Below are 22,046 nucleotides of genomic sequence, written 5' to 3'. Positions count from 1 at the left end.
ATGTTTTCACTTGTAAAGTGGGGCGTCTATGAAAACTTGTAGATGCTTTATCTTGGTAAGGACTTTCCCAGTGAGAGGTTACTCTTTTCTGAAAAGCTCTGGGTCTTTAGAAATCTCTGTAGGTGATGCTTATGCTATATGAAACTCAACTGTCTTCTTGGGAAAGTCCATCATAACAAGTTACATGTAAGTTCACTTTGCACAATGCAGCCTTCTTATATGACGGGCTGTTTGTAGCCATGAACATGGGATTACTTCTTGATTCATATTAACTGTCATTTGCCTTTGTAATCTGAAACATCAAGTACAAAAATCATTAATATTTATTGAGAATCCTACACATCCCATTTCCTTGCAACTCTGATCACTCTTGGTTTGATCATCTTGTCCATACCTTGACAAGTTAGGAAATCTCAAAAGTGCTATAGGTAACCTGTAAAGGCTTACCCACAGGCACAGAATGGGGAATATATGTAAAGACATATCATCTTTTCTAGTATGTTTCAAATGAACACATATACTGATGGGGGAGGGCATGAAATAGGATTCAACCAGCTAAGCCTTGAAAAAATATTTGCCTTCTTCATCCTCTTCCCCTTCCTCTCTATCACCCCTGCCTTCTAGTCAATATATTGCTTTTGTAAAAATTCAACAGTTTCTTGGTACATCCACTTTGGAAGACAGTTCGGTGATATCTTACAAACCTTAGATATGCTACCTTGTGACCCAGAAATTTCACACTTAAGGCTATTCCTACAGAAATGCATATTTATAGGTGCCAGGATTATTCAAGGCAGGAATGTTTAAGAGCCTCAACTGGAAACAACTTAGATGTCCATCAACAAGATAATGGATAAACAGATTGTGGCTTACTCGTTTATTGAAATACCATACAGCAGTGAAAGTGAATCAATCGCAGGGACATGTGACAACAGCAGATGAATCTTAAAGACATAATGGTTTTTTCGATTTTATTTTATTGAAGTACAGTTGGTTTACAATGTTGTGTTAATTTCTGCTGTACAGCAAAATGATTCAGTTATACACATATACACATTCTTTTTCGTATTATTTTCCATTATGGTTTATCACAGGATATTGAATATAGCTCCCTGTGCTATATTCCTTGGACAAACAACAGGGATACCTTGTTGTTTATCCATTCTCTATATAATTGTTTGCATCTGCTAATCCCGAACTCCCAATCCATCCCTCTCCCACCCCTCCCCCGCCACCTTGGCAACCACAAGTCTGTTCTCTGTTAAAGACGTAATGTTGAACCAAAGAGACCAAACATCATAGAATATATACTGATGCTTATATTCATGTAAAATCCAAAAAGATGCAAAGTGGAACTGTATTGTTTAGGAATGCACACTAAAGTAGTAAAAGTATGAGGAATAGCAAGGCTATTAGTACCGTGAAGTCAGGATGTGACTATTGCTGAGGGAAATGGGCATACGTGTGTTTCCAGGGAGACAGCTCTGGACTTGGGTGTTAGTTCCATGAGTGCCAGTTTCACAGCAAATTCTTACACTGCTGTACATTTATGCTTTGGGTATTTTTCTGTGTGTTTTCACTTTCACAATATAAAAAGGGGAGTGGGAAATAAAAACTGTAGTGGCTCTGGAGAGAAGCGAACACCATGCAACATATATAAGCCAGAAGCTTTATCCAGCCAAGTAGGACCTGGTTAGTTATCCGCTCCTGGCAGTTAAGATTTGCCACCTCTGGCGTTTTTCCGACGATGGGGGTCAATCTTTCATTCCAGCTTGCAGGGCCGATTTGAAACTTTCACAGAAGTACCACCAAACCATTCTCCCAGTTTTTAAAATTTGTCTTTTGCTAAATAGAGCAAATTTGTGCAGAGGACTCACTGCACCTCTAGACTTGAATCTCCTTCCTTTTCTACCTTTAAGTTTCTTCCTCTCTTCCTCCCTCCTTCTCCTTGCAAGGTGCTGGGAGCGTCCGGCTGCCTGCAACCGAAATGGAACCCGCTGAAAAGCAAGGTTTCCTCCCAAGGGAGGAGGAATCTGTCGTCCCAACTTCCCCCTTGCCTCCCGACCATCCGGCTCTCCCCTCTCTCCCCCACAAAACTCCGCTGAGACAGGTCCCTTCGCGCCTCCGCGATTGGTCGCGGGCCATCATGTGCCGACACTTTGGGTGGGTCTTTCTCCCGTTAAACTCATCAATCGCCCCTCTTTTGGAGCTTCGCTGGCCAGTGGTTCAGACCTTTGCGCCCATTTCCCCCACCCCCACCCCCCCACCCCCGCTTACTTCCTCTTCCCCCCACCCCTCCACATCAGTCTTATTTTAGCAAAACCTAGAGGAGAAGGAAGAGGAGGCATTGGGGGGCGGGGGGGGGGATGGACGCTAGGTACTGCAGCATCTGGGAGCAGCTATTGAGTGGCTAAGGGAACGGCGCATACCTCGCTCCCTCTCTCTCTCGTTTTTTTCCCCTCCTGTTGGGAATTTTCAGGATTTCATTGCTGCAATTTAACCCCGAGATGAGGCACGGTTGAGCGAAACGCTGCGCGCACACGCACACTCACACTCCTTCGTGAGCAGAAGAGGCAGCCGCTGGTGATTCAGGAAGAAAAAAAAAAACAAAACAAAACACCCGGACCCTGCGGCTTCAAGACTCCTTAAGAGCCCTTCGGAGCGCTTCCCTCCCCCCTCCCCTTCTTTCCTTAATACTCTTAATTTTCATTTAATTTAATTTTTTTGGCTACAGATCTTCCAGCATTTTTAAGGTCTAGGAACTCAAGCAAAACAGAAAGGGGGATTTTTTTTTAATTTGGGGGGCTGCCTTCCCCCCACACCCCAGCAAAGACTTGGTTTTTATTTGTATCTTTTTAACAAAAAATGTTTTTAATGAGCCGGGCGCACTCCTTTTGCAAGATGCCAGCCTGACCCGGACCTCGGAGGAATTTGAAGCTTTCACTGCGTCCCGGGGGGCGTCCTTTGCAAACCGTTCGAGTCTTAAAGGGGTGTGCGCTTTTGTTTTTTTTTTTTTTTAACTGGTTTTTTTTTTGTTTTTTGTTTTTCCTTCCGGAGTGGGTGGACTGGGGATTGCCTGGATTCCTTCCTCGGTTATTTTTTGCCTTGCTTCCCTCTCCCCTCCCCCCGCTCCCCGGCCCCCGCGCCCCGCCCCCGCACCCTCCTCCAGCCCCTCCTTCTCTGGGGTCAGCCAGGAAGATGTCCCGAGCTGCTATCCCCGGCTGGGGCCGGGCAGCCGCCGTGTGAGCCCCCGACCCGAGGCGCCGAGCCGCCGCCGCCCGATGGGCTGGGCCGTGGAGCGTCTCCGCAGTCGCAGCTCCAGCCGCCGTCTTCACAGCCCCGGCAGCATCGGCATCGGCATCGGCGGCGGCGGCGGCTGCGGCGTCTTCCGCATCGTTCGCCGCAGCGTAACCCGGAGCCCTTTGCTCTTTGCAGAATGGCCCGCTTCGGAGACGAGATGCCGGCCCGCTACGGGGGAGGAGGCTCCGGGGCAGCCGCCGGGGTGGTCGTGGGCGCCGGAGGCGGGCGAGGAGCCGGGGGCAGCCGGCAGGGCGGGCAGCCCGGGGCGCAAAGGATGTACAAGCAGTCAATGGCGCAGAGAGCGCGGACCATGGCCCTGTACAACCCCATCCCCGTCCGACAGAACTGCCTCACGGTCAACCGGTCTCTATTCCTCTTCAGCGAGGACAACGTGGTGAGAAAATACGCCAAAAAGATCACCGAATGGCCATATCCTTTGCCCAAACCCCGGCAACTGCGCCTCCCCCTCCTCCCTCGCTTCCCCTCTTCCAGGCTGGGAGAGACCCGGGGGTTGATGGGAGGCGGAGGAGGGGGGGTCTTCCAGGGGCTGGGAGAGGGGGCACCGGGGAGGAGTGTGGAGCATCTCTCCAGCCCGAGCTGGGTTGAGGTACCGTGGAGGCTTGGGGTTGTGGGCGCCGGGGGAGTGGATTCCTCCCAAGGACCGATTTCAGAATGAGGGCTGGGCCCTGGGGTCGTACGGGGGCCTTTAGAGCCAGTTCCGGATGGGTCAGACTTCTCCCCGAATGAGCGTAGACCAGGCCGGGGCCTGAGCACTCTGACCAGGGCAGGGGAAGCATGGGGTCCTTGGCTGGGTTTCCTTAGCCGCCCCTCGCCGGAATCCACGGTTGCCTCCAGAGCTGGAGCTCAGTCCCAGCTCTCAGGCCTCTCCACCCCTGCTTGTCCGAGGTTGGGGGCTCCCCTCTCAAGGAGGGTGCCTAGGGGTTCCCAGGGCCAAGAGCCGGTGGGAGAGCATGTGGTGTTCACACTGAGGGGCCAGCACTGACCAGAATTAATATCCCGGGATGGGCCGCTGGCCAGGAAGGGATGGGGGGCATTTTATGACTCCCCATGTCTGCAGGTTCCATTTCCTTCCACCCACTGATTAGGGACCATCATCATCTTTTGAGGTGTAGAAAACATCCCGTTTGCCCCATCTGGGGCCCTGACCTGGAAGACCCAGGATGAGCTACTTCAATAAGAAAGATAGGACAAGAGAAAATGAGGTGCTGGGTCCTTCCTAGGGTGCCGTGTTAGGCCTTGGGTTGGAATCTGCTTCTTCCACCCTAGAGACCCGGGAGGGGACACCAGGAGAGACAGCATCCGTGTGGACATCTTGGGCAGGTAAATGCCTTTTTTTTTTTAAATTAAAGATCCAGAGGAAGAAAGTGGAGTACACATTTTCCTCTGTTGAGATGCTATCAAAATCCAGATCCCCTTGTGTTTCTTTAAATTCATGCCTGCTTGAAATAAACCTTGAGGAGGGCTTAACATCTGTTGAGATGTAGGGAGGCAAGGATGGGTAATTAGTTGGGCTTTCTAGCAGTTATCTAAGCATGACCCAGATTCCAAGTAGGGTGACGAACCCTGCTTCCCAGGCTGACTGGCCAGGGTGCCATGCCCAAATGTGCCTCTCCTCGGCTCGGTTCCAACTGGCTGCCCTCGGAGTAAAAACGAATGGGGCTGGTTGGGCCCATGGGCTTCATTGATGAGCCCCCATCCTTTTTGTGTATGGTTTTGACAGTTAGATACTCAACAGGGCTGAGCCCCAGGTGGTCCTGGGATTGCTTATTTGAGGAACACGTTGGCTGGTGGATTCACTTTTAGGGGGGATCAGAATTGAGCGAAATTTTGCCTACTGGGTGAGGAAACTGTAACAGAGGGCTCTGAGGTTTTGGAGTGTGTGTGAGCAGTCTACTTCTAGGGTGGTGAAAATTAAGAGGTTCAGCTGCTGTCTTTTTGGAGGGGTGTATCCCTAATCACGATGTCATTTTGATTGATGCCCAAGGCAGGAGCCAAGTCTTTGCCTCCTAAGTTTCAACCTTGTGATGATCTGTTGAAATGCTCAGGGGTCTTGTAATCACTCTGCCTGTCTCCCCCCAATCCCTGGAGGAGTGGGGGGAGGCATGGAGAATGGCACTGTGTCAATGTGTGCAAGATCAGATAGCTCGGGGGTGTCCAGGAGCGATTCACTGGGCTGACAGGTTTCCGTGTTGAAAATGGCTTTGGATCGCCTTCTGGAGCCTGGATTTGGAGTCTACTAGGAGGAAAGGAAGAAGGTGGGAATCCTAATATGTCCTTAGCTCACCCCGGTCCAGCCTGAATCCTGCAGATCAGAGGGCTGTTGGGGAGGGAAGGGATGGCAGCAGTCCCTCGGAAGGAGGGATGTTAAGAGAGGGATGCAGGTGAACTGGGAGTCCTTTGGAGGTTTTCTTTGGCTTTCTTGCTCTTGGGAGCTTTGTGATGAGTTTGTGCATTTTGCTTTTTGCAGCCAGTTTTTGTTCTCTCTTTGGCCTGAGGCAGCAAACACATTCTACAGCCCCACTCTCAAAGGGAAAGCTCTCCATCCCCCAATCTGTCACCAACCAGAGACATCCAGGACTGAGCTTTCTCTGGGGGGGGGGGGGGGAGGTGATGAGAGGGGAGGGGACAGAGAGACGGGGGGCTGGATAAGGGCATTGGGGCCAGTGCAAAGAAATGGACTGTGGAAACACCACAGAGTCAGGGTACCAGGGCAGAACATGGACTTGAGTATCTAAATATTTCTGCCATTAAAAAAAAAATTGTTTAAGTACTTATTTAGAACTTTTAAAATAAAGTCTAATGTATATATATATATACACACATGGGAAAGTACACAAGTCAAGTCCAGATTAGTAAGTGAACATTCATGCCGCTGGCACCCAGGTCAAGGAAAAGAATGTAACCAGCTCCCCAGAAAGTCCCCTCCTGCCCCCTCCCGGTTACTCCCCCGATAAGGGTTACCACTACCCCGACTTCTGACCCCATGGGTTCATTTGGCCTCCTTTTGAGCCTCCTGTAAATGGAGTCAGAGGCTGTGTTCTTTTGTGCCGGGCTTTTTTTTTTTTTTTTTTTTCTCAACAATCTGTCTGTGAGATGCGTCCATGTCACTGTGGGTCGTTGTTGGTTGTTCCTTCTCATCGCTGTGTGATATTTTATTGTTTGACTCTCCCACAACGTACTTCTCCGTTCTACAGTTGAGGGCCATTTGAGTCATTTCCAGACTGTGCATGTCTTTGGTTGAACTTTTTGGAGAGTCGTTTCTCTTGAGTTTATACCTAGGAGTGGAATTGCCACTGCCGTTCTTTGATGTGCATGTCGCGGAACATGTATTTGGAAATGGCATTTACTGAGGGTTGCAGGTGAGTGGGCAAAGCAGGTTCTTCACCGTCACGTGGAGGAGTCAGTCAGTGGCTGTTCCATGAACTTGGCCGTGTGCTCCGAGGGCCTAAGAGTGTTACTTCCAAATGCAGATTCCAGCATGGTACGCTGGTGGAGGGAGGGTGCAACCTTGCATTCCCCATGGTCACGGGCACTTTGCCACTGTGATTCCTTCCCCTTCTGCACCCCACTTCCCTCGGCAGCTCAAGCTTGAAGCCATCAGTGAGAATTAAGGGGTTCTCATGAATTTCATTTTTCTCTAAGTCAGAAAACCCAAATGGAAATCTTTGATGTTCAGATTTCCATTGGTGCTTTTCACTCTTGGAGGATTCCAGGCAGCAAAGCTGTCTGGATCACACACCTTGGTTCCGTGTTCTCCTCGATTGGAAGTCTGATTTAAATATGGCTGTGACGGGCTCTGATGATGGCTTCTAAAGAGCTCAAATCTGTCAGCTCGATAAGGCGCATCTGTCAACCTTCCTAGAGCCCCCACTTAATGCCGCTTGCTCCTTCTGACGCGCTACCAAGCGCCAACGTGAATGTCATCTTTCCCCAGTCCTGCTGATGCCAGCAGATCTTGCGCTGAGCATGGTGTAGGAATTTGGGCCACGGACTCAGGTCTGTGTTATAACGCTCCTTCTCCTGAAGTGCTTGCAGGATTCCGGGCTTTCATACCCTTGTTTTCGGGACTCTTACCAAGAAACCCAGAGTCTCAACACATCAGGTAACCCACGGACACTGGCTGATTGGCACTCACCCCCTTGTTGTTGTTTTTTTTAAATCAAAGACTCTCTAAAGAGGAACATTCTGCATGGGAAGCAGAGGGAGCCCTGGGAGAAGTTGGAGCATATTATCAGAGTCTTGGCCCACCCTGAAAAGTAGCTTGTGCTAGAAGGGCAGGAAGGAATGACTGTATAATTCTTCTACTAGATCAGCGTGGCAGGTACTTCCGGAAGGGCAAAACTCTGGGAAGTAGGAATTAGCATGTTTTTTTTTCCCTTGGGGTTTTTTTTTTCTCCCTGCAAAGGTGCGATTCCTCCTCCGCAATCCCCAAATCTAAAAAGCTCTGAAAACCGAAAGATCAGCTCATTTAGGGGTTAAAAACCTACCTTGAACTGACCCAAATTTATAAGCTTAATTTACAGTCTTAAATTTATCCCACTTGGTGTGCATTTTGGTATATTTCGCTGAAGAAACAGTAGATATGCTTGATTATGGGGTGCTGCTCCCGGAGACCCAGTGGGAGTGTTATGTATACATTGTAGCACTTTCCAAACTTTCCTGAGTGTGAGGCTTGCCTTGTTAAAATGATGATTCTGGTCCAGCAGATTTGGGGTGGGGTCTGGGATTCTGCTTTTCCAACAAGCCTCTAGTTACACTTGGAGTATCCAGGTCACATCATAGATGCATCCTGTTATCTTTTTTTTTCTTTTTCTCAAAGACCGGGTTTATTGCGGTATACATTACTTCCAGCAAAATTCACCCTTTTAAGCGTAAAGTTCTCAGAGTTTGACACATGCGTGCAGGCATGTAACCACCACCCAAGTCAAAATGTGGAACTGTTCCATTACCCCACAATATCCCCTAGTGACCCTTTGAGTCAGCACCCCCCTACCCAAGTGCCTTGCAAGCACTGATCTGTTCTCCATCCTTATAGTTTTGCCTTTTCTAGGAGGTCGTATAAATAGAATCATATCGTATGTAGTCTTTGGATTCTGGCTTCTTTCATGCAGCCTTTGAGATCCATTCATGTTGCTGTGTGTATCAGTAGCTCATTCTTTTGAGTGCTGAGTAATATTCTATGGGACGCCTGGACTGTTCATCCATTTCCCAGGAGATTTGGGGTGTTTCCAGGTTGGGCGATTATGAATAGAGCTGCTGTAAACATTGGTGGATGGATTTTCGTGGGAACTTTGGGAACGTACATTTTATGTCTCTTGGGGAAATAAATACCCAGGAGTAGGATTGCTGGGTTATGTGGTAAGTATGTGTTTATAAGAGACCGCCAAACTGTTTTCCAAAATGGTTGTGCCATTTAACATTCCCATCCCTGTGATTCCCTTTAAAAACACCAAGTTCTAAGCTCCAGAGCATGTCTGGCCTCGAGGGTTTAGCGTAAAGGATTGTGGATGTGTAGAAAGTAGAGGAAGTGGTAGCCTTAAGTGCCAGTCAGAGAAATGAGAAAGGGTGAGGATGTCATTTGTAGCTCTGTTGCTGCCCTGATTTGAGGTCTAGCAAGGGAGGGGGGTCTCTAGTGTGGGAGAAGGGGGTCTCTGGTTGGGGGGTGCTTTGGTCCTGCCACTCGGCAGTAAAAAGCAAGCTCCCCGAGGCCATAAGACCTATACCCATCATGCTACTCACTACTGCCACCCCATCACGCCTGGCATACAGTAGGCACTCCATTAATGTTTGTCCAGTGAGTGACAAAAGTGCTTCTCTTCACCCAGTTGCCAAATCTTCGAGATCTGATTCCCCTATGTACCCATGTTTTAGCTTTTCAGTGGGTTTTAGGTGTGGATCTTGGAGTGATAGGAGGGCTGTGTGTGCATGAGGGTATCAGACCAAAGGAGGTCTCTGAAATGTTAGTGCTTGAGAAATTGGGGAGCAGTGGCTCCTTGAGAGTGGAGTCTTCCTTCAGGGAATGTTTGGGGGACATCTGTTGGGTACATCTGGGGGGATTATGTACACACCGCCTCCATTGCTTCCCCAGTAGCAAGCACACAACATGCACTCCTTCAACAATGGAAGACGCCACCAGGAAGGTTCGAATGGCTCACACTAGCCAGGCTGCCTTGGGCATCAGAGCCTGTTTCCTCATGTACATGATGAAGATGTTGCTTCTGATAGCATGTTCCTTGGAGGACTTTGGAGGAGGTCACGTGGGGTCATGCGTGAGAAATGCCCAGCACAGTGTCCGGCATGGAGAAAGCTCCAAAATGCATGAACCATAATATTGGAGAGTACTTTTTGCTCCTTATGTTCTATTTTGGAAACTTTTTGACTAGAAACCAGGCTCTCTGGGTAGGAGTGGGAGCAAAGGGCCCCTCTGTTGCCTGGCCAGTTTGGATTTATTAATCTGAGCGTGGCACTCTTTTTTTTTTTAATTGAAATATTTGATTTACAATGTTATCTTAGTTTCAGGTGTACAGCAAAGTGATTCAGTTATACATATACACATATATATGCTTTTTTTCAGAGTCTTTTCCCTTATAGGTTGTTATAAAATATTGAGTAGAGTTCCCTGTGCTATACATATATGTCCTTGTTGTTTATCTATTTTATATATAGTAGTGTGTTTATGTTAATCCCAACCTCTTAATTTATCCCTCCCCCTCTTTCCCCTTTGGTAACCCATGTGCATTCTCTTTTCTCTCTGGAAGCTTTAAGGGAGGAAAAATGTATGCCCACTTGACCTATTTTTCTGTTCTCTTCGGTCTGAGATAAAATTGTCTTCCTCTCCCTTGATCCCTTCCTCTGTGGGTGACTAGGTAAAGGAGTTTTAGAAAGTATAATTAGCTTCCCTGCCCACCGCCACCCCCCCCCCTCCTTCTTCTGAGCCAAAGGGTCCAGCCCAGGATGGAGGCTGCAGGCCTAGGACAGCTGCTGTGGCCGCCCCAGGTGACTCCTGAGAGTTTAACAATAGATCCCTGCTCAGCTTTGGGGTTAGAATGCATCCCCCTCTTCCCCCAGTTTCTGTCTTTCTTCTTTCTCCCCTCTCCCTCACTTCCTGGGAGAATAGAGAAGGCAAGGAACATTCCAGGAGAGGAATCCAGGTGGGTGGGCTCAGCAACTTATGTTTCAAAAACCACTGGGCTTTAGTCCTTGTCTGGGTAGGGTGACCAGATGTCCCAGTTTGCCTGGGACTGTCCTGGTTTTAGCATCTTGAAAAATCCAGCAGTTCTGGGCAAACAAGGAAGTTGGTGACCCTACTGGTGAGTTCTTAACAGTCCAGAGAGGAAGGGAGCCAGAGATGGTGCCAATGCCCAGGAAAGGAGAAGATAGGTAGCTTTTTCCCTCTGAAAAGCTGAGACTTTATCTTGGAATGAATTGTGCTTTTGGAAGCTGCTTATTTAAGGCAGCTAATGCGAGAGAGATCCGGGCTCTGAAGCGCGAAATTCCAGAGTTAAATACGGATCAAGTTTTGTCGTCTCTCTTGGGTCAGAAGCGGCTTTATCTTCTTTTCAGCCTGGGAGTATTTTTGGGTCTTCCTTTAAGGTGTTCCCTGCTCAGGTTGGACCTGGAACTTGGGATTAGCAGCCCTCCCCCCATAACACTATTTAGGAGGCCCGCACCCCACCTCCTGGGAGCAGTGAGGGAAACTCAGTTTCGTCACCCACCTGCCAGTAAATAATAATCACACTGTTAAGTTCTGTTCTCATTTTAGGCCTGTGCGTAAAATATTATATAGTTTTAAACCGATTTTAAGAGTAATTTTATAAAGCGGCATTTGCAGGAGGGCTAAGTCTGATCTTAAGAATAAATGGACATATTCGTCTTAAATGAGACATTGGTATAGACCTAGAACTTGCTCTGTGTGGGGTTACACAGTTTCTGACCTGCCATATTCTTTTATGTCATTGACCTTTATTACTTCCTTTATTAAGAATGATGGGCATGGGCACCTCTGCTGACCTTCACTTTCTGCTATGAAATGTTTGTGGCGTCCATGGAGGGATGTGCTTGTCTGAGCAATAGCACCAGGGGTGGAGGCTAAAAGGAGGAGAAGAGGTGGGGAGGGGAAGTAATATAGGGTGGAGATGAAGCAAAAGGCTTGGGGGACAGGTGACCCTGGTTGCAAATCTCAGCTGTAGCTCCCAGTGGCTGTGCCTCAGTCTCTTCATCTGTAAAATGGGCGTAGTAGTCCTCCATCCAGGGAATTGGAGGATGAAAAGATACTGAAAGCATGTGGTGTATATGATCACTCTGTAAAAAGTATAAGAATGGGGAAAAAAAAGTATCAGAATGGACAGACTGTATACTCCCATGCGGCAAGGGCTGGGTCGGTTGTGGTCACCACTCTGGCGCCGTGCTTGGCACCTACAGTGGCTGAATATATCATTGTGGGGCGATTTCTTTCACCTCAGGTTAACAGCCAGTTGCTTTAATCCTGTTCTGAGTTTACAACACACTCTCAATATCGTCTCTCCTTTTACTTATTTTTCCTTATTTATTTTACTTCTATATGGAAACACTGGTAGACCCGCCACTGAAGTCAAGAACTAGAACAGTGGTCCTCAAAGTGTGGTCCCCAGCCCGGCAGGGTCAGTATCACCTGCTCTAGGGCAGAGACGCTTACACTTGGACATGCACCAGTATCCCCTGGAGGGCTGCTGAAACACTGGTAGCTGGGCTTCGCCCCCCAGAGTTTCTGATTCAGGGGGTTTAGGGTGGAACCTAAGAATCTGCACTTCTAGCAAGTTCCCAGATGCTGCTGATGCTGCTGGTTTGGGGAGAACCCTGAACTAGAACATGATCCATAGCTTACCTCTACCTGTAGCCTCCGACCCTGCCTTTGCTTCCTGCCCCTCCCCCACTTCACTCCCCCAAAGGCAACCACTCACGCTTGGATTGTGTGTGTCTTATTCTCTTTCTTTCTTTCTTTTTAAAAAAGCTTTATCACATATTTATATATGCCTTAACTCTGTAAGTTTCACTTTCGTGGTTTCTGAGATTTTTAGCCTTCTGGAACTTGCACTGGCTTTTTTTCACTCAACTGTATATTTCTAAAATTCATCTCTCTTATTTGAGTATAGCTGTAGGTTATTTATTTTTCTCTGTATAATATTGTATTCTGTGATGATACAACAATTTGTCCACTTTCCTGAGTGATGGACATTTGGGATGTTTCCAGGTTTCTTGTTTTTTGCTATTATGAACGGTGCTGCAGTACTGAATAAATAATTTTTGAATGAATGAATTCAAGGTGTTAATTTTAGTCTGTGTACTTGGGAATGTCGCTTCAGCTAGAATCAGCTGAGATTCATCAGCATTTCTGGAACACCAGCCATCTGACAGGCACTGGCTAAGCCATTTCACAGTCTACCCATTATTCTCTCTGAGGGCTGGGCCAGCCAGGCAGCCCCTGTTCTTCCTTGTCTTCTGAAAGTCAGCCTGTGTTTTAGGCATTGGCAATTGCTACAGTAGTAGAGAAGCAGCAGGGCTGAGTTGAGAGCATGGACTCTGGAGCCAGGGGGCTGGGGTTCAAATCCCAACTCTGCTGGTCACTAGCCGTGTGACCTTGCTCAAGTCATTGAAGTGTTCTGTGCCTCAGTTTCCCAGTTTGTCCACTGGGGATTCTAATAGCACCTATCTTGGAAGATTAAATTAGTTAATACATGTTATGCTTAGAAAATAGTGCCTGGAACTTAGCACTATATGTGTCTATATGTGAGTGGATGGATTGATGTATCAACGGATTCATGGATGGATCAATAGGAGGAAAGAAGAAAGGATGGGTTTATTTGGGTGACCTCTCTGACCCAGTGCTTGGAATAGTGTGTGACACATAGTAGGTTCTACATAGTATTAGTTATTATTATTCTTCCTTTTCTTGCCAAGGCTCTCAACTCCCTTGATCTCTGTTATTCTCTGGCATCTATCTTGTTAACCCATTCTCCTGGATGATTAACTAAACGACCATCGCTCCAATGTATAATCCAAGGGGAAAACAATCACAGGGTCGTGTTGATTGTAGATACTAGAATTCCATGATTCCAAGGCCCAGGCAAAATTTTCCTCATCTCAGAAATCCTTGTCTATATTTCTAATCAATTCCTCTTCCATTCTCTACATCCCACTGCCAGGTTCTCTCCAGTGCCAGACTCTCCAGTCTGCCCACAGCTCCCCCTTCCTCTAACCATACCCTACTTTCTAGCCTTGCTTTAAGAGCACCATCTTTGAAGACATCAAAGACTTCAAACCAGTGAGAATAGGCCGGCTTCTGTGCAGTTCTAACAAGGGCTTGGAGCATTTGGGTCTTGCACAAATTGGAATAGTCAGAAATGTTTGTGGATTTGAATTATTTTTGGAAGAGTTGTTAGGATGTAAAATTTTAAAAGTTTGGCCTGTTCCTAATCACAGTGGAGTCTTTTAAGTTAAGGATCATCAATGGGTATTTGTGGTTTAGAGAAGAGAAGTATCTCCTGTAGTTAGTGTTGAATGCGTGGGTGGATGGAAAGATCTGTGGATGGTTTGACAGATGGACAAATAGGTGAATAGGCTAGGTGGGATGAAGGAAGGCAGGATGGATAGATGAGAGAAAGAAAAGATGGACATATTGGATGGATGGGTGATTGGGTGGGTTATAGGTGGGTGGATAAGTATTGATTGGTGGGTGGCTAGATGAGTGGTGGACGGATGGATGATGAAAGAAAGAAAGGATGGATGGGTGAACACATGAGTGGATGAGTAGATGGCAGATGACTGACTGGACTGGATTGACAGGTAAAAAGATGGCTGGGTGGATGAATGGATGGATGGACGGATGGATGGATGGATGTTAGATATAAGGGTATATGGAAGGGTGGGTGTCCATGTCTGGATCTCTCTGATATTTGTTGTTCTTATTGGCTTGGGAATGACCAAGTCCCTCCACTTACCACGCTCAGTGTCAAGTGAATCTTGCATGCTTTGTGAAAAGCAGTAAGATGGTATGCTTATGTCTTACTCTCTACTTAGAAAGCTCCTTGAGGGTAGGGAACAGTGATTTACCTTCCTCACATCCCCCACCAGTTCCCACACTATATCATGCATGTGTGTTTGTTAATTGAGTAGTGATGAGGAAAATAAACAGTGTTCTTTACAAAGACTATTAAAATTCTGGAAACACTCTGGTTTTGTTTATTTCAACACTGGGACTAAAAGTGGAATTCCTTGGATTTTGCTTCATTGGTGAAGAGTGTTGGGCTAGTGGAATATCTCTCTTCCAAGTAGGTTGGGTAAATGTCCCAGATGCTTACTCACTGCCAGAGATTGCAGATTACAGATGTACTAGGTTCTACAAGGCCCCTCATGATCTAGTCCCTGTTTTGTCTTTGATCTCACCTCTTCCATTCTCTACCCCTTCCACTCTGTCTCAGCCCCACTGGCCCTTTTTGCCCACAGCTAGCTTATTTGCATCTGTAGGCATCTGTGCTGGCTCTTCCCTCTGCTTGCATCACTGTTTCTCCAGGTCCCCCCATGGCTGATTCCTTCTCTTCATTTAGGTCTCAGCCCAAAAGTCACATCCTCCAAGAGGCCTATCCTCTTCATTTGTTGAACATCTGAAATACAAAGAAGAACATAAAAAATATGTATACTCTCCTACCCAGAGAGAATCTCTGGTGACATTTTATTTTTTTTTATTTTTTGTATTTTGTTTATTTTTGGCTGCGTTGTGTCTTCGTTGCTGCACACGGCTTTCTTGAGTCGCGGCAAGTGGGGCTACTCTTCTTTGCGGTGCACAGGCTTCTCATTGCGGTGGCTTCTCTTGTTGCGGAGCATGGGCTCTAGGTGTGTGGGCTTCAATAGTTGTGGCCCGCGGGCTCAGTAGTTGTGGCACACAGGCTTAGTTGCTCCACGGCATGTGGAATCTTCCTGGACCAGGGATTGAACCCGTGTCCCCTGCATTGGCAGGCAGATTCTTAACCACTGCGTCACCAGGGAAGTCCCTGGTGACATTTTTATTTATTTATTTATTTATTTATTTATTTGGCTATGTCGGGTCTTCGTTTCTGTGCAAGGGCTTTCTCTAGTTGTGGCAAGCGGGGGCCACTCTTCATCGCGGTGCACGGGCCTCTCACTATCGCGGCCTCTCTTGTTACGGAGCACAGGCTCCAGACGCGCAGGCTCAGTAGTTGTGGCTCATGGGCCCAGTTGCTCCGTGGCATGTGGGATCTTCCCAGACCAGGGCTCGAACCCGTGTCCCCTGCATTGGCAGGCAGACTCTCAACCACTGCGCCATCAGGGAAGCCCCCCTGGTGACATTTTATCATTACATTCCATACATTTTTATGGATATAAACTTTTCTGAACACATTTCCATGCCACTAGATATCCTTGGACAACAACATCAGGGCTACCATGTATAGTTGTACAGAGTTCACACTGCACAAGGGTATTGTATCTCATATCATAGGCATCATAGAGCTGTACATTTATTATTTCAATTTCTCAGATAATGAAAGCTTCAGTATCTTGTTCTAGCAAAATGAAGATATTATGACAATCTTTTGACAGATGGACCTAACAACTTGAAAAAGGGGAGTCATTTAAATTCACACAGTGGTGCTATATAGGTTGGCAGCAACCCCAGAAAAGACTGTTGTTAATATCTGATGACATTCCACTTTATGGATATATCATACTTCTTGTAATCCTCCCCAGTCGTTTGTTTTGCTTGTAAACAACAGTGCTACAAACATCTTTGTGCATAAATCTCTGTCCAAGGTGCTGATTGTTTTCAAAATAAAATTCTGGTCTGGAGATGTCACTCAAGTCTTAAAACTGTTGCCACCACTTTCCTTGAATATGTAAAAGAGATTTTGAGACCAAGTGACTTGAAATTTAGGAAGCTGAGGAGGAGTATGGAAAGAACAGTTGATTGGTTTGGAATTTTTCCTAGGCTGCATGTAAAACAGTGCTTTTGAACTGGGGGTGATTTTTGCCTTCCAGGGGACTTTTGGTAATGTCTGGAGATACTTTTGGTTGTCACGAATGTGGAGGGTGGGGTGCTACTGGTACTTAGCAGGTAGAAGCCACGGATGTGCTAAACATTCTAAAATGCACAGGACAGCACCCTCATCCCACCCCCAATAAACAATTATCCAACCCAAGATGTCAATATTGCTGAAATGAGAAATCCTGATGTAAAAGATATCACGGATTCCTTGGAGGAGAGTGGGTGGATTTAGAGTTTGGGGGTTACTTAAATTTTACTTACAGTTTCTCTTCCTATCTGGGTGTCTAAGCCAGCTTTCTCTGAACTTTAGATCCCACACTATCAGCAACAGGCTTGCTACTGACAGATTCGTTGATGTAAATATAGATGAGTATATAGAAGGAAATCTCAGCTGGAAAATGTTGGAATGAAAGCTGCTGCAACCTCCCTTTCTCCCTCCTTCTCCTTCTGTTGCCCAGTTTTTAAATCGTGTCTCACTTTCTTTGGGCTCCTGGCATGGTGAGCACTGCTGGTAGAGACAGTGGTTCTCTGTTCCTTTAGTCCCCACACCCAAGGTTGGCCTTGGGCATGTCCAGGACACCACTGAGACAGATTAACTTAGAGATGTGAAGGGGGAAAGGAGTGCATTCTGATAAATTCATTCATTCATAAATGTTAACTGAGCACCTACTATGTGCCAGGTGAGTGAGGGGAGATGAGGGCAGGAAGGTGACAAGGGTAGATTGTGTGGGCCACAGTGAAGATTTTTACGCCAAAGGAAATGGCATCATCATTCCCATTTTCCACCTGGCACACCTATACTTTGTTTTCCATAAGAAAATAGGGCCCTTTGTGTCTACACAATGTTTTGAGGGCTGCTGTTTTTCCTCCAGTACTAGCTACACTGCAGTGAACTCCGCTGTGTTGATGTCTTTACACACGTCTGTGACTGTTTCCTTAGGACAGATTCCTGGAGGTGGCACAGCTGGGTCATATGTCAGGCTTTGGGGCCAGGCTGCAAGGAACAGTTAGTCTGTGCCTTTTCAAACTCCGAGGTCCCATTTCCCTGATTATGTGGCCCAACTAGATTGCCCTTGATTTTATATCTTCAGCAATCAGGTAAGTGAAAAGTGGGATCTATTTGTGGTGCAATGTGCATTTCTTCAGTTCCCAAAGATGCAGAGCATTTTTCAAATCCATGCGAGCTGTCTGTATTTCCTTCATGATGTCCCTGGTCACACCCTTGGCTCTGTTTTCTCTAGGGCCATTCTTCATAGATATCTTTCGGGGAGGTTGCACCAGGTTCTATAGACACTGAGGGGTTCTGTGGCTCTGTGTTGTGTTCGAAGCAGTATAGTGGTTAAGAGGGAGGGCTGTAGAACCAGGCTACCTGGGTTCAAATCCGAGCTCTGTTTCTTTCCAGCTGCATCATCTTGGGCAAGTCACTTCACCTCCCGGTCCTCAGTTTCCTCATCTGTAAAATGGGCATAAAATGAGTTCCTGCCTCGTGGGGTTGTTATAAGGCTCAAGCAGCACTTAGAACAGTGCCTGGCACACAGTGGGTCATGAATAAGAATTTGCCCTCATTATTGTTATGGGCCAGGCATTAGCTTCCTCTCTCCTCCATACAATAGTGTGCGTGTTTCTGTGTGCCTTTGTTGGTGCACCTTTTATTTCAGGGTGCAATAGCCACCACGTGATTAAGAGCAAGCTCTCCAAGAATTAGTGCCAGCCATGGCTCTTTTAACTGACCAAACAGGATCTCCCGCGCTTCCCCCCCCAAAAAAGCAACTGGACCATTTTTCACATTCATGATGGGTTTCCTTTCCTTGGCCCCTGTGCTTGTTCATGTCTGGGATTTCACTAGACCTCCAGTAAAGACGAAGTGTCATATCCCAGGAGAAAATGGAAACTGACTGCCTTTTCAAATCTACTTAGTAGCTCCTCTTTATGGAGAGCTTATGAGCCCTCAGACTCTTTGACTGATTTAATATCAGTCCCAAGGGCTCAGTGGGTTTATTTTTGCCCCCATTTGACAGATGTTCACACTGAGGCTCAGAGAGTAAAGTCACTTGCCAAGGTCACACATCTATCATATGGGGAAATTTCATGGAACAGGTAATGGCATGGCAGGAACAAAGACCCAGAGGGGCAGGTGCTCAGGTCCTGCCTGGGAAAACATCTGTGCTCCAGAGAGGTTGGCATGCCTATGGGAAGAGATGGTACAAAGGAATAGTTAAGGGACAGAGTGAAGGGACATTGAGGTCAGCCAGTCCTAGGTTCCTCTCTGACAGTGATGTTGCCTTTGGGAAGTTACTTAACTTCAGTGATCCTCAATTTCTTCATCTTTACAATGGGCAGAATAATATTTTCCACCCAGAGATGCTGTAAGGATGAAATCAATGGTGAATGACAAAAATCATGCTCGGCACAGAGTAAATGCTCGACAGGTAGCTGAAGCTCTCTGTTTTCTCCTTAGTACAGGCACTGGGACACAAACACACACAGACAGACACAAACCCCTGCCCTGGTGTGGCTAACATTCTAGCTGGGGAGACAGACCAGGGACCAGTTAAAGGTTACAGTTTGTGTGGTTGGTTAAGTGCTGTGGTGCAAAAATAAAGCAGAGATAGGAGATACAACAGGGTGGTGAAGACAGAGGGTATTGGTGCTGAGAAGCTGAGCTAGGAGGAGACCTGAGGAGAGCTGTGGGCTTGAGTTGGGTCACTCTGCGTAGCACAGAAGTGAGGGGCAGCTGTAGTGAGGCTGGAGGTCTCTTTCATAGAGGACTCTTGTCTAGAGAATGAAAGGGGTAGGTTGGGGAGACCCAAGGTAGGGCTGCTGAAGGGAACCGATGAAGTTTCCAAGCAGGTTAGCGATGCTAAAAGGAAAAAAAAAAAAAAAAGGAAGAATGGAGAAGAGCCAACTTCCTTGCCCCTCAAGATGTCTTCTCATCCTTTATCCCTTTGGGTCACTTAAAGACATAAGCAAAGGGACCGAGCTCAGGGTTATTTTCAAGACTCTAGGTTATTTATTAAAGTTCGAGGATATCATTTTTTTCTAACCTGTTGGATGTCTTGTGCCTTTCTTCCCTGGGAGGTTGTCTAGACCTGCTATGCCCCAGTAAGGTAGCCACTAACCACACATGGCTATTTCCACTTAAGAATTCGCTAAAATTAAATAAACTGAACAAGTCACTCCCTTAGTTGCAGCAGCCACATTCCAGATGCTCAGTTGCCACATGTGACTAGTGACCATTATACTGGACCATACAGATGAGTACATTCCATCACGGCAAGTTCTATGGGACTTGCTGCTGCAGAACCTTCCAGCAGCAACATCATCTCCTGGAGGAAGCTTGCTGGAAATGCAGAATCTCCATCCCTCATCCCAGACCTGCTCAGTACCAATCTGTATTTCAACAACACCCCCGCCCCCCAGGTAAGGTTGGCTGTACTTAGAATCTACCTGAAAGTTTTAAAAATGCTGATGCCCCTAGAGTTCCCTGGTGGCCTAGTGGTTAAGATTCCAGGCTTTCACTGCCATGGCCAGGGTTCAATCCTACGTCAGGGAACTGAGATCCCACAAGCTACGTGGTGTGGCCAAAGAGCAAAACAAAATGCTGATGCCCCAAGCCTCACCCCACAGATGCTGGTGAGATTGGTCCAGGGCTGTCCCTGGGCACGGGGACTTTTGAAAACTCCCCAGTTTTTAAAATTCAATCCTAAGATTCAGCTAGAATTGGCAGAGAGCACCGAGTAGTTAAGAACACTCGGAAAGCAGGTGAACTGGAGTTGGAGCTGTGTGACCTAGGACAAGCCACTTACCCTCTCTGAGCCGCAGATTCCCTCTCTGTAAAACCAGGAACCTGATGGCACCTCCCTCCCAGGACTGTGGGTGTAAATGATGTGATGGTTCAGAGTGCTAAGCAGGGGGCCTGAGATGTGGATAGTAAGCCCTTCCTACATAAGTGTTACGTTTAAGAATTGAAATCAGCAGCTTTAGAGCTAACAGCTGGAGTAGAGGAAACAAAACTCTATTTTTTAATGGATTTTTTTCTTTTTTAAAAAGATTGAGGTAAAATTCATTTAACATAAAGTTAACCATCAACTATTTTATCTTTAAAATTTTTATTTTATGTTGGAGTATAGTTGATTAACAATGTTGTGTTAGTTTCAGGTGTACAGCAAAGTGATTCAGTTATACATATATATGTATCTGTTCTTTTTCAAATGATCTACATCAACCATTTTAAAGTGTACAGTTCAGTGGCATTTAGTACATTCACGATGTTGTACATCTGTCACCTCTGTCTAGTTCTAAGACATTTTCATCACCCCAAAAGGAAACCCCGTACCATTAAGCAGTCACTCCCCATCATCTCCTTCCTTCCCCTGGTTGCTAGTCTGCATTCTGTCTTTGTGGATTTACCTATTCTGGTTTTAGACTTTTTTAAGTGTCCTGCCCCTGGCGCCATCACCTCTCAGCATCCCGAGAGAGACTAGGAAAAGGCCCAGCTCTTTTTATCTCTGGGTCTTTCCACCTCTGGGATGAGGGCGGCCCCCACCGGTGTCCCCCTCCGGCACCCTGGGCTTCACCCGTCAGCTGCAGTTAATCCCAGCAGCAGGCCCCGTGTTCTGCTCTCCTGAGGCTGCCACAAATGAGAGGTTTCATCTCAGCTGGGTTTCTCCTAGTTAAATATTTAATAAATAAGACCTACAACTTGCGATGCTGAGAGTGTTTGATAGTGAAATTAATGAGGGGGAGAGAGTCACAGGCAGCCCACAGGTCCATCCATGCCTGAGCCTGGCCGTGGGCACCCTGGTGGCACAGACCTGGGCAGGCATCTGGGTCACCACGCTGGGCCATGCCATCCTGTGTCCCCTGGCTGTGGCCTCCCTCTCTAGCACTGTGTCTGGCAGAGAGTAACCACATGATACATATATGTTAAAAGCGAGATTGTGTGTATGTTTGTGTGTATGTGTAGAGGAGATGGAGGAGAAAAAGGCAGGAGACAGACGAGGGAGAAAGAAAATGGAGACAGAGGGAGGGAGGGAGAGGTGGAAGGGGAAAGAAAAAGATCTGGAAGGACCTGGAGGGAGGCAAGGAAGACAATGATGGGGGAGGGAGAGAGAGGCACAGAGAAAGATGAAGAGGGAGAGAGATGGAGGGAGAGAGGAAGAGGAAGAGAAAGAGGGAAAATACAGAGAAGGAAAAAAGAGGAACAGAAAGAAGAAAGAGAATATCATTTCAAGTATCTTATCCCCTGCTCATTATCCTCGACAATCTTTTCCCCCCCTTTTCCCTCTGTCTCTCCACTTCTCATTTCCTTACTCACGCCTTCTTGCCAGCCCCTCATCCCTTTTCATTTCCTGTGTCTCTGTTATCTTTTAATTTTCTGTCTCAATGTTTGTCCCTTTTCTCTTTCTCTTCATAAACCATCCCTTGGCGTATGTGCCTTATTCTTTCCTAGTCAGTCTTTAGCCTAGGACTGTGTGTGTGTGTGTGTGTGTGTGTGTGTGTGTATTGGGGGGAGTGAGGGAGAAAACAAACCTAGAAAAGAGTGTAGGAACATAGATGAACATTTTAAAAACCATGTTATGATACAAATGAACTTATTTACAAAACAGAAGTAAACTCACAGACACAGAGAGCAAATTTATGGTTACCAAAGGGGAAGGGGGGGATAAATTAGGCATTTGGGGTTAAC

The 22,046-nt window shown here is 46.8% G+C and overlaps 1 protein-coding gene across 8 annotated transcripts in view; it reads left to right on the top strand.

The window, feature by feature from the left end:
* CACNA1A (calcium voltage-gated channel subunit alpha1 A) overlaps nt 1–22,046 on the top strand; it is a 338,162-nt gene that overhangs the window by 94,302 nt on the left and 221,814 nt on the right. For 7 of the 8 annotated variants that reach the window (XM_082381539.1, XM_082381542.1, XM_082381540.1 and 4 more), the window contains one exon: nt 3,436–3,729. In XM_082381539.1, the coding sequence (XP_082237665.1) occupies nt 3,436–3,729 (294 nt within the window). Of the gene's footprint in view, nt 1–3,435; nt 3,730–3,760; nt 4,642–22,046 lie in introns of those variants that run through there. The other variant, XM_082381545.1, reaches the window with a different exon arrangement.

Source organism: Balaenoptera borealis (assembly GCF_965194805.1).
Source record: "Balaenoptera borealis genome assembly, chromosome: 2".
Taxonomy (NCBI): domain Eukaryota; kingdom Metazoa; phylum Chordata; class Mammalia; order Artiodactyla; family Balaenopteridae; genus Balaenoptera; species Balaenoptera borealis.
This window is presented reverse-complemented; position numbering and strand designations above follow the sequence as displayed.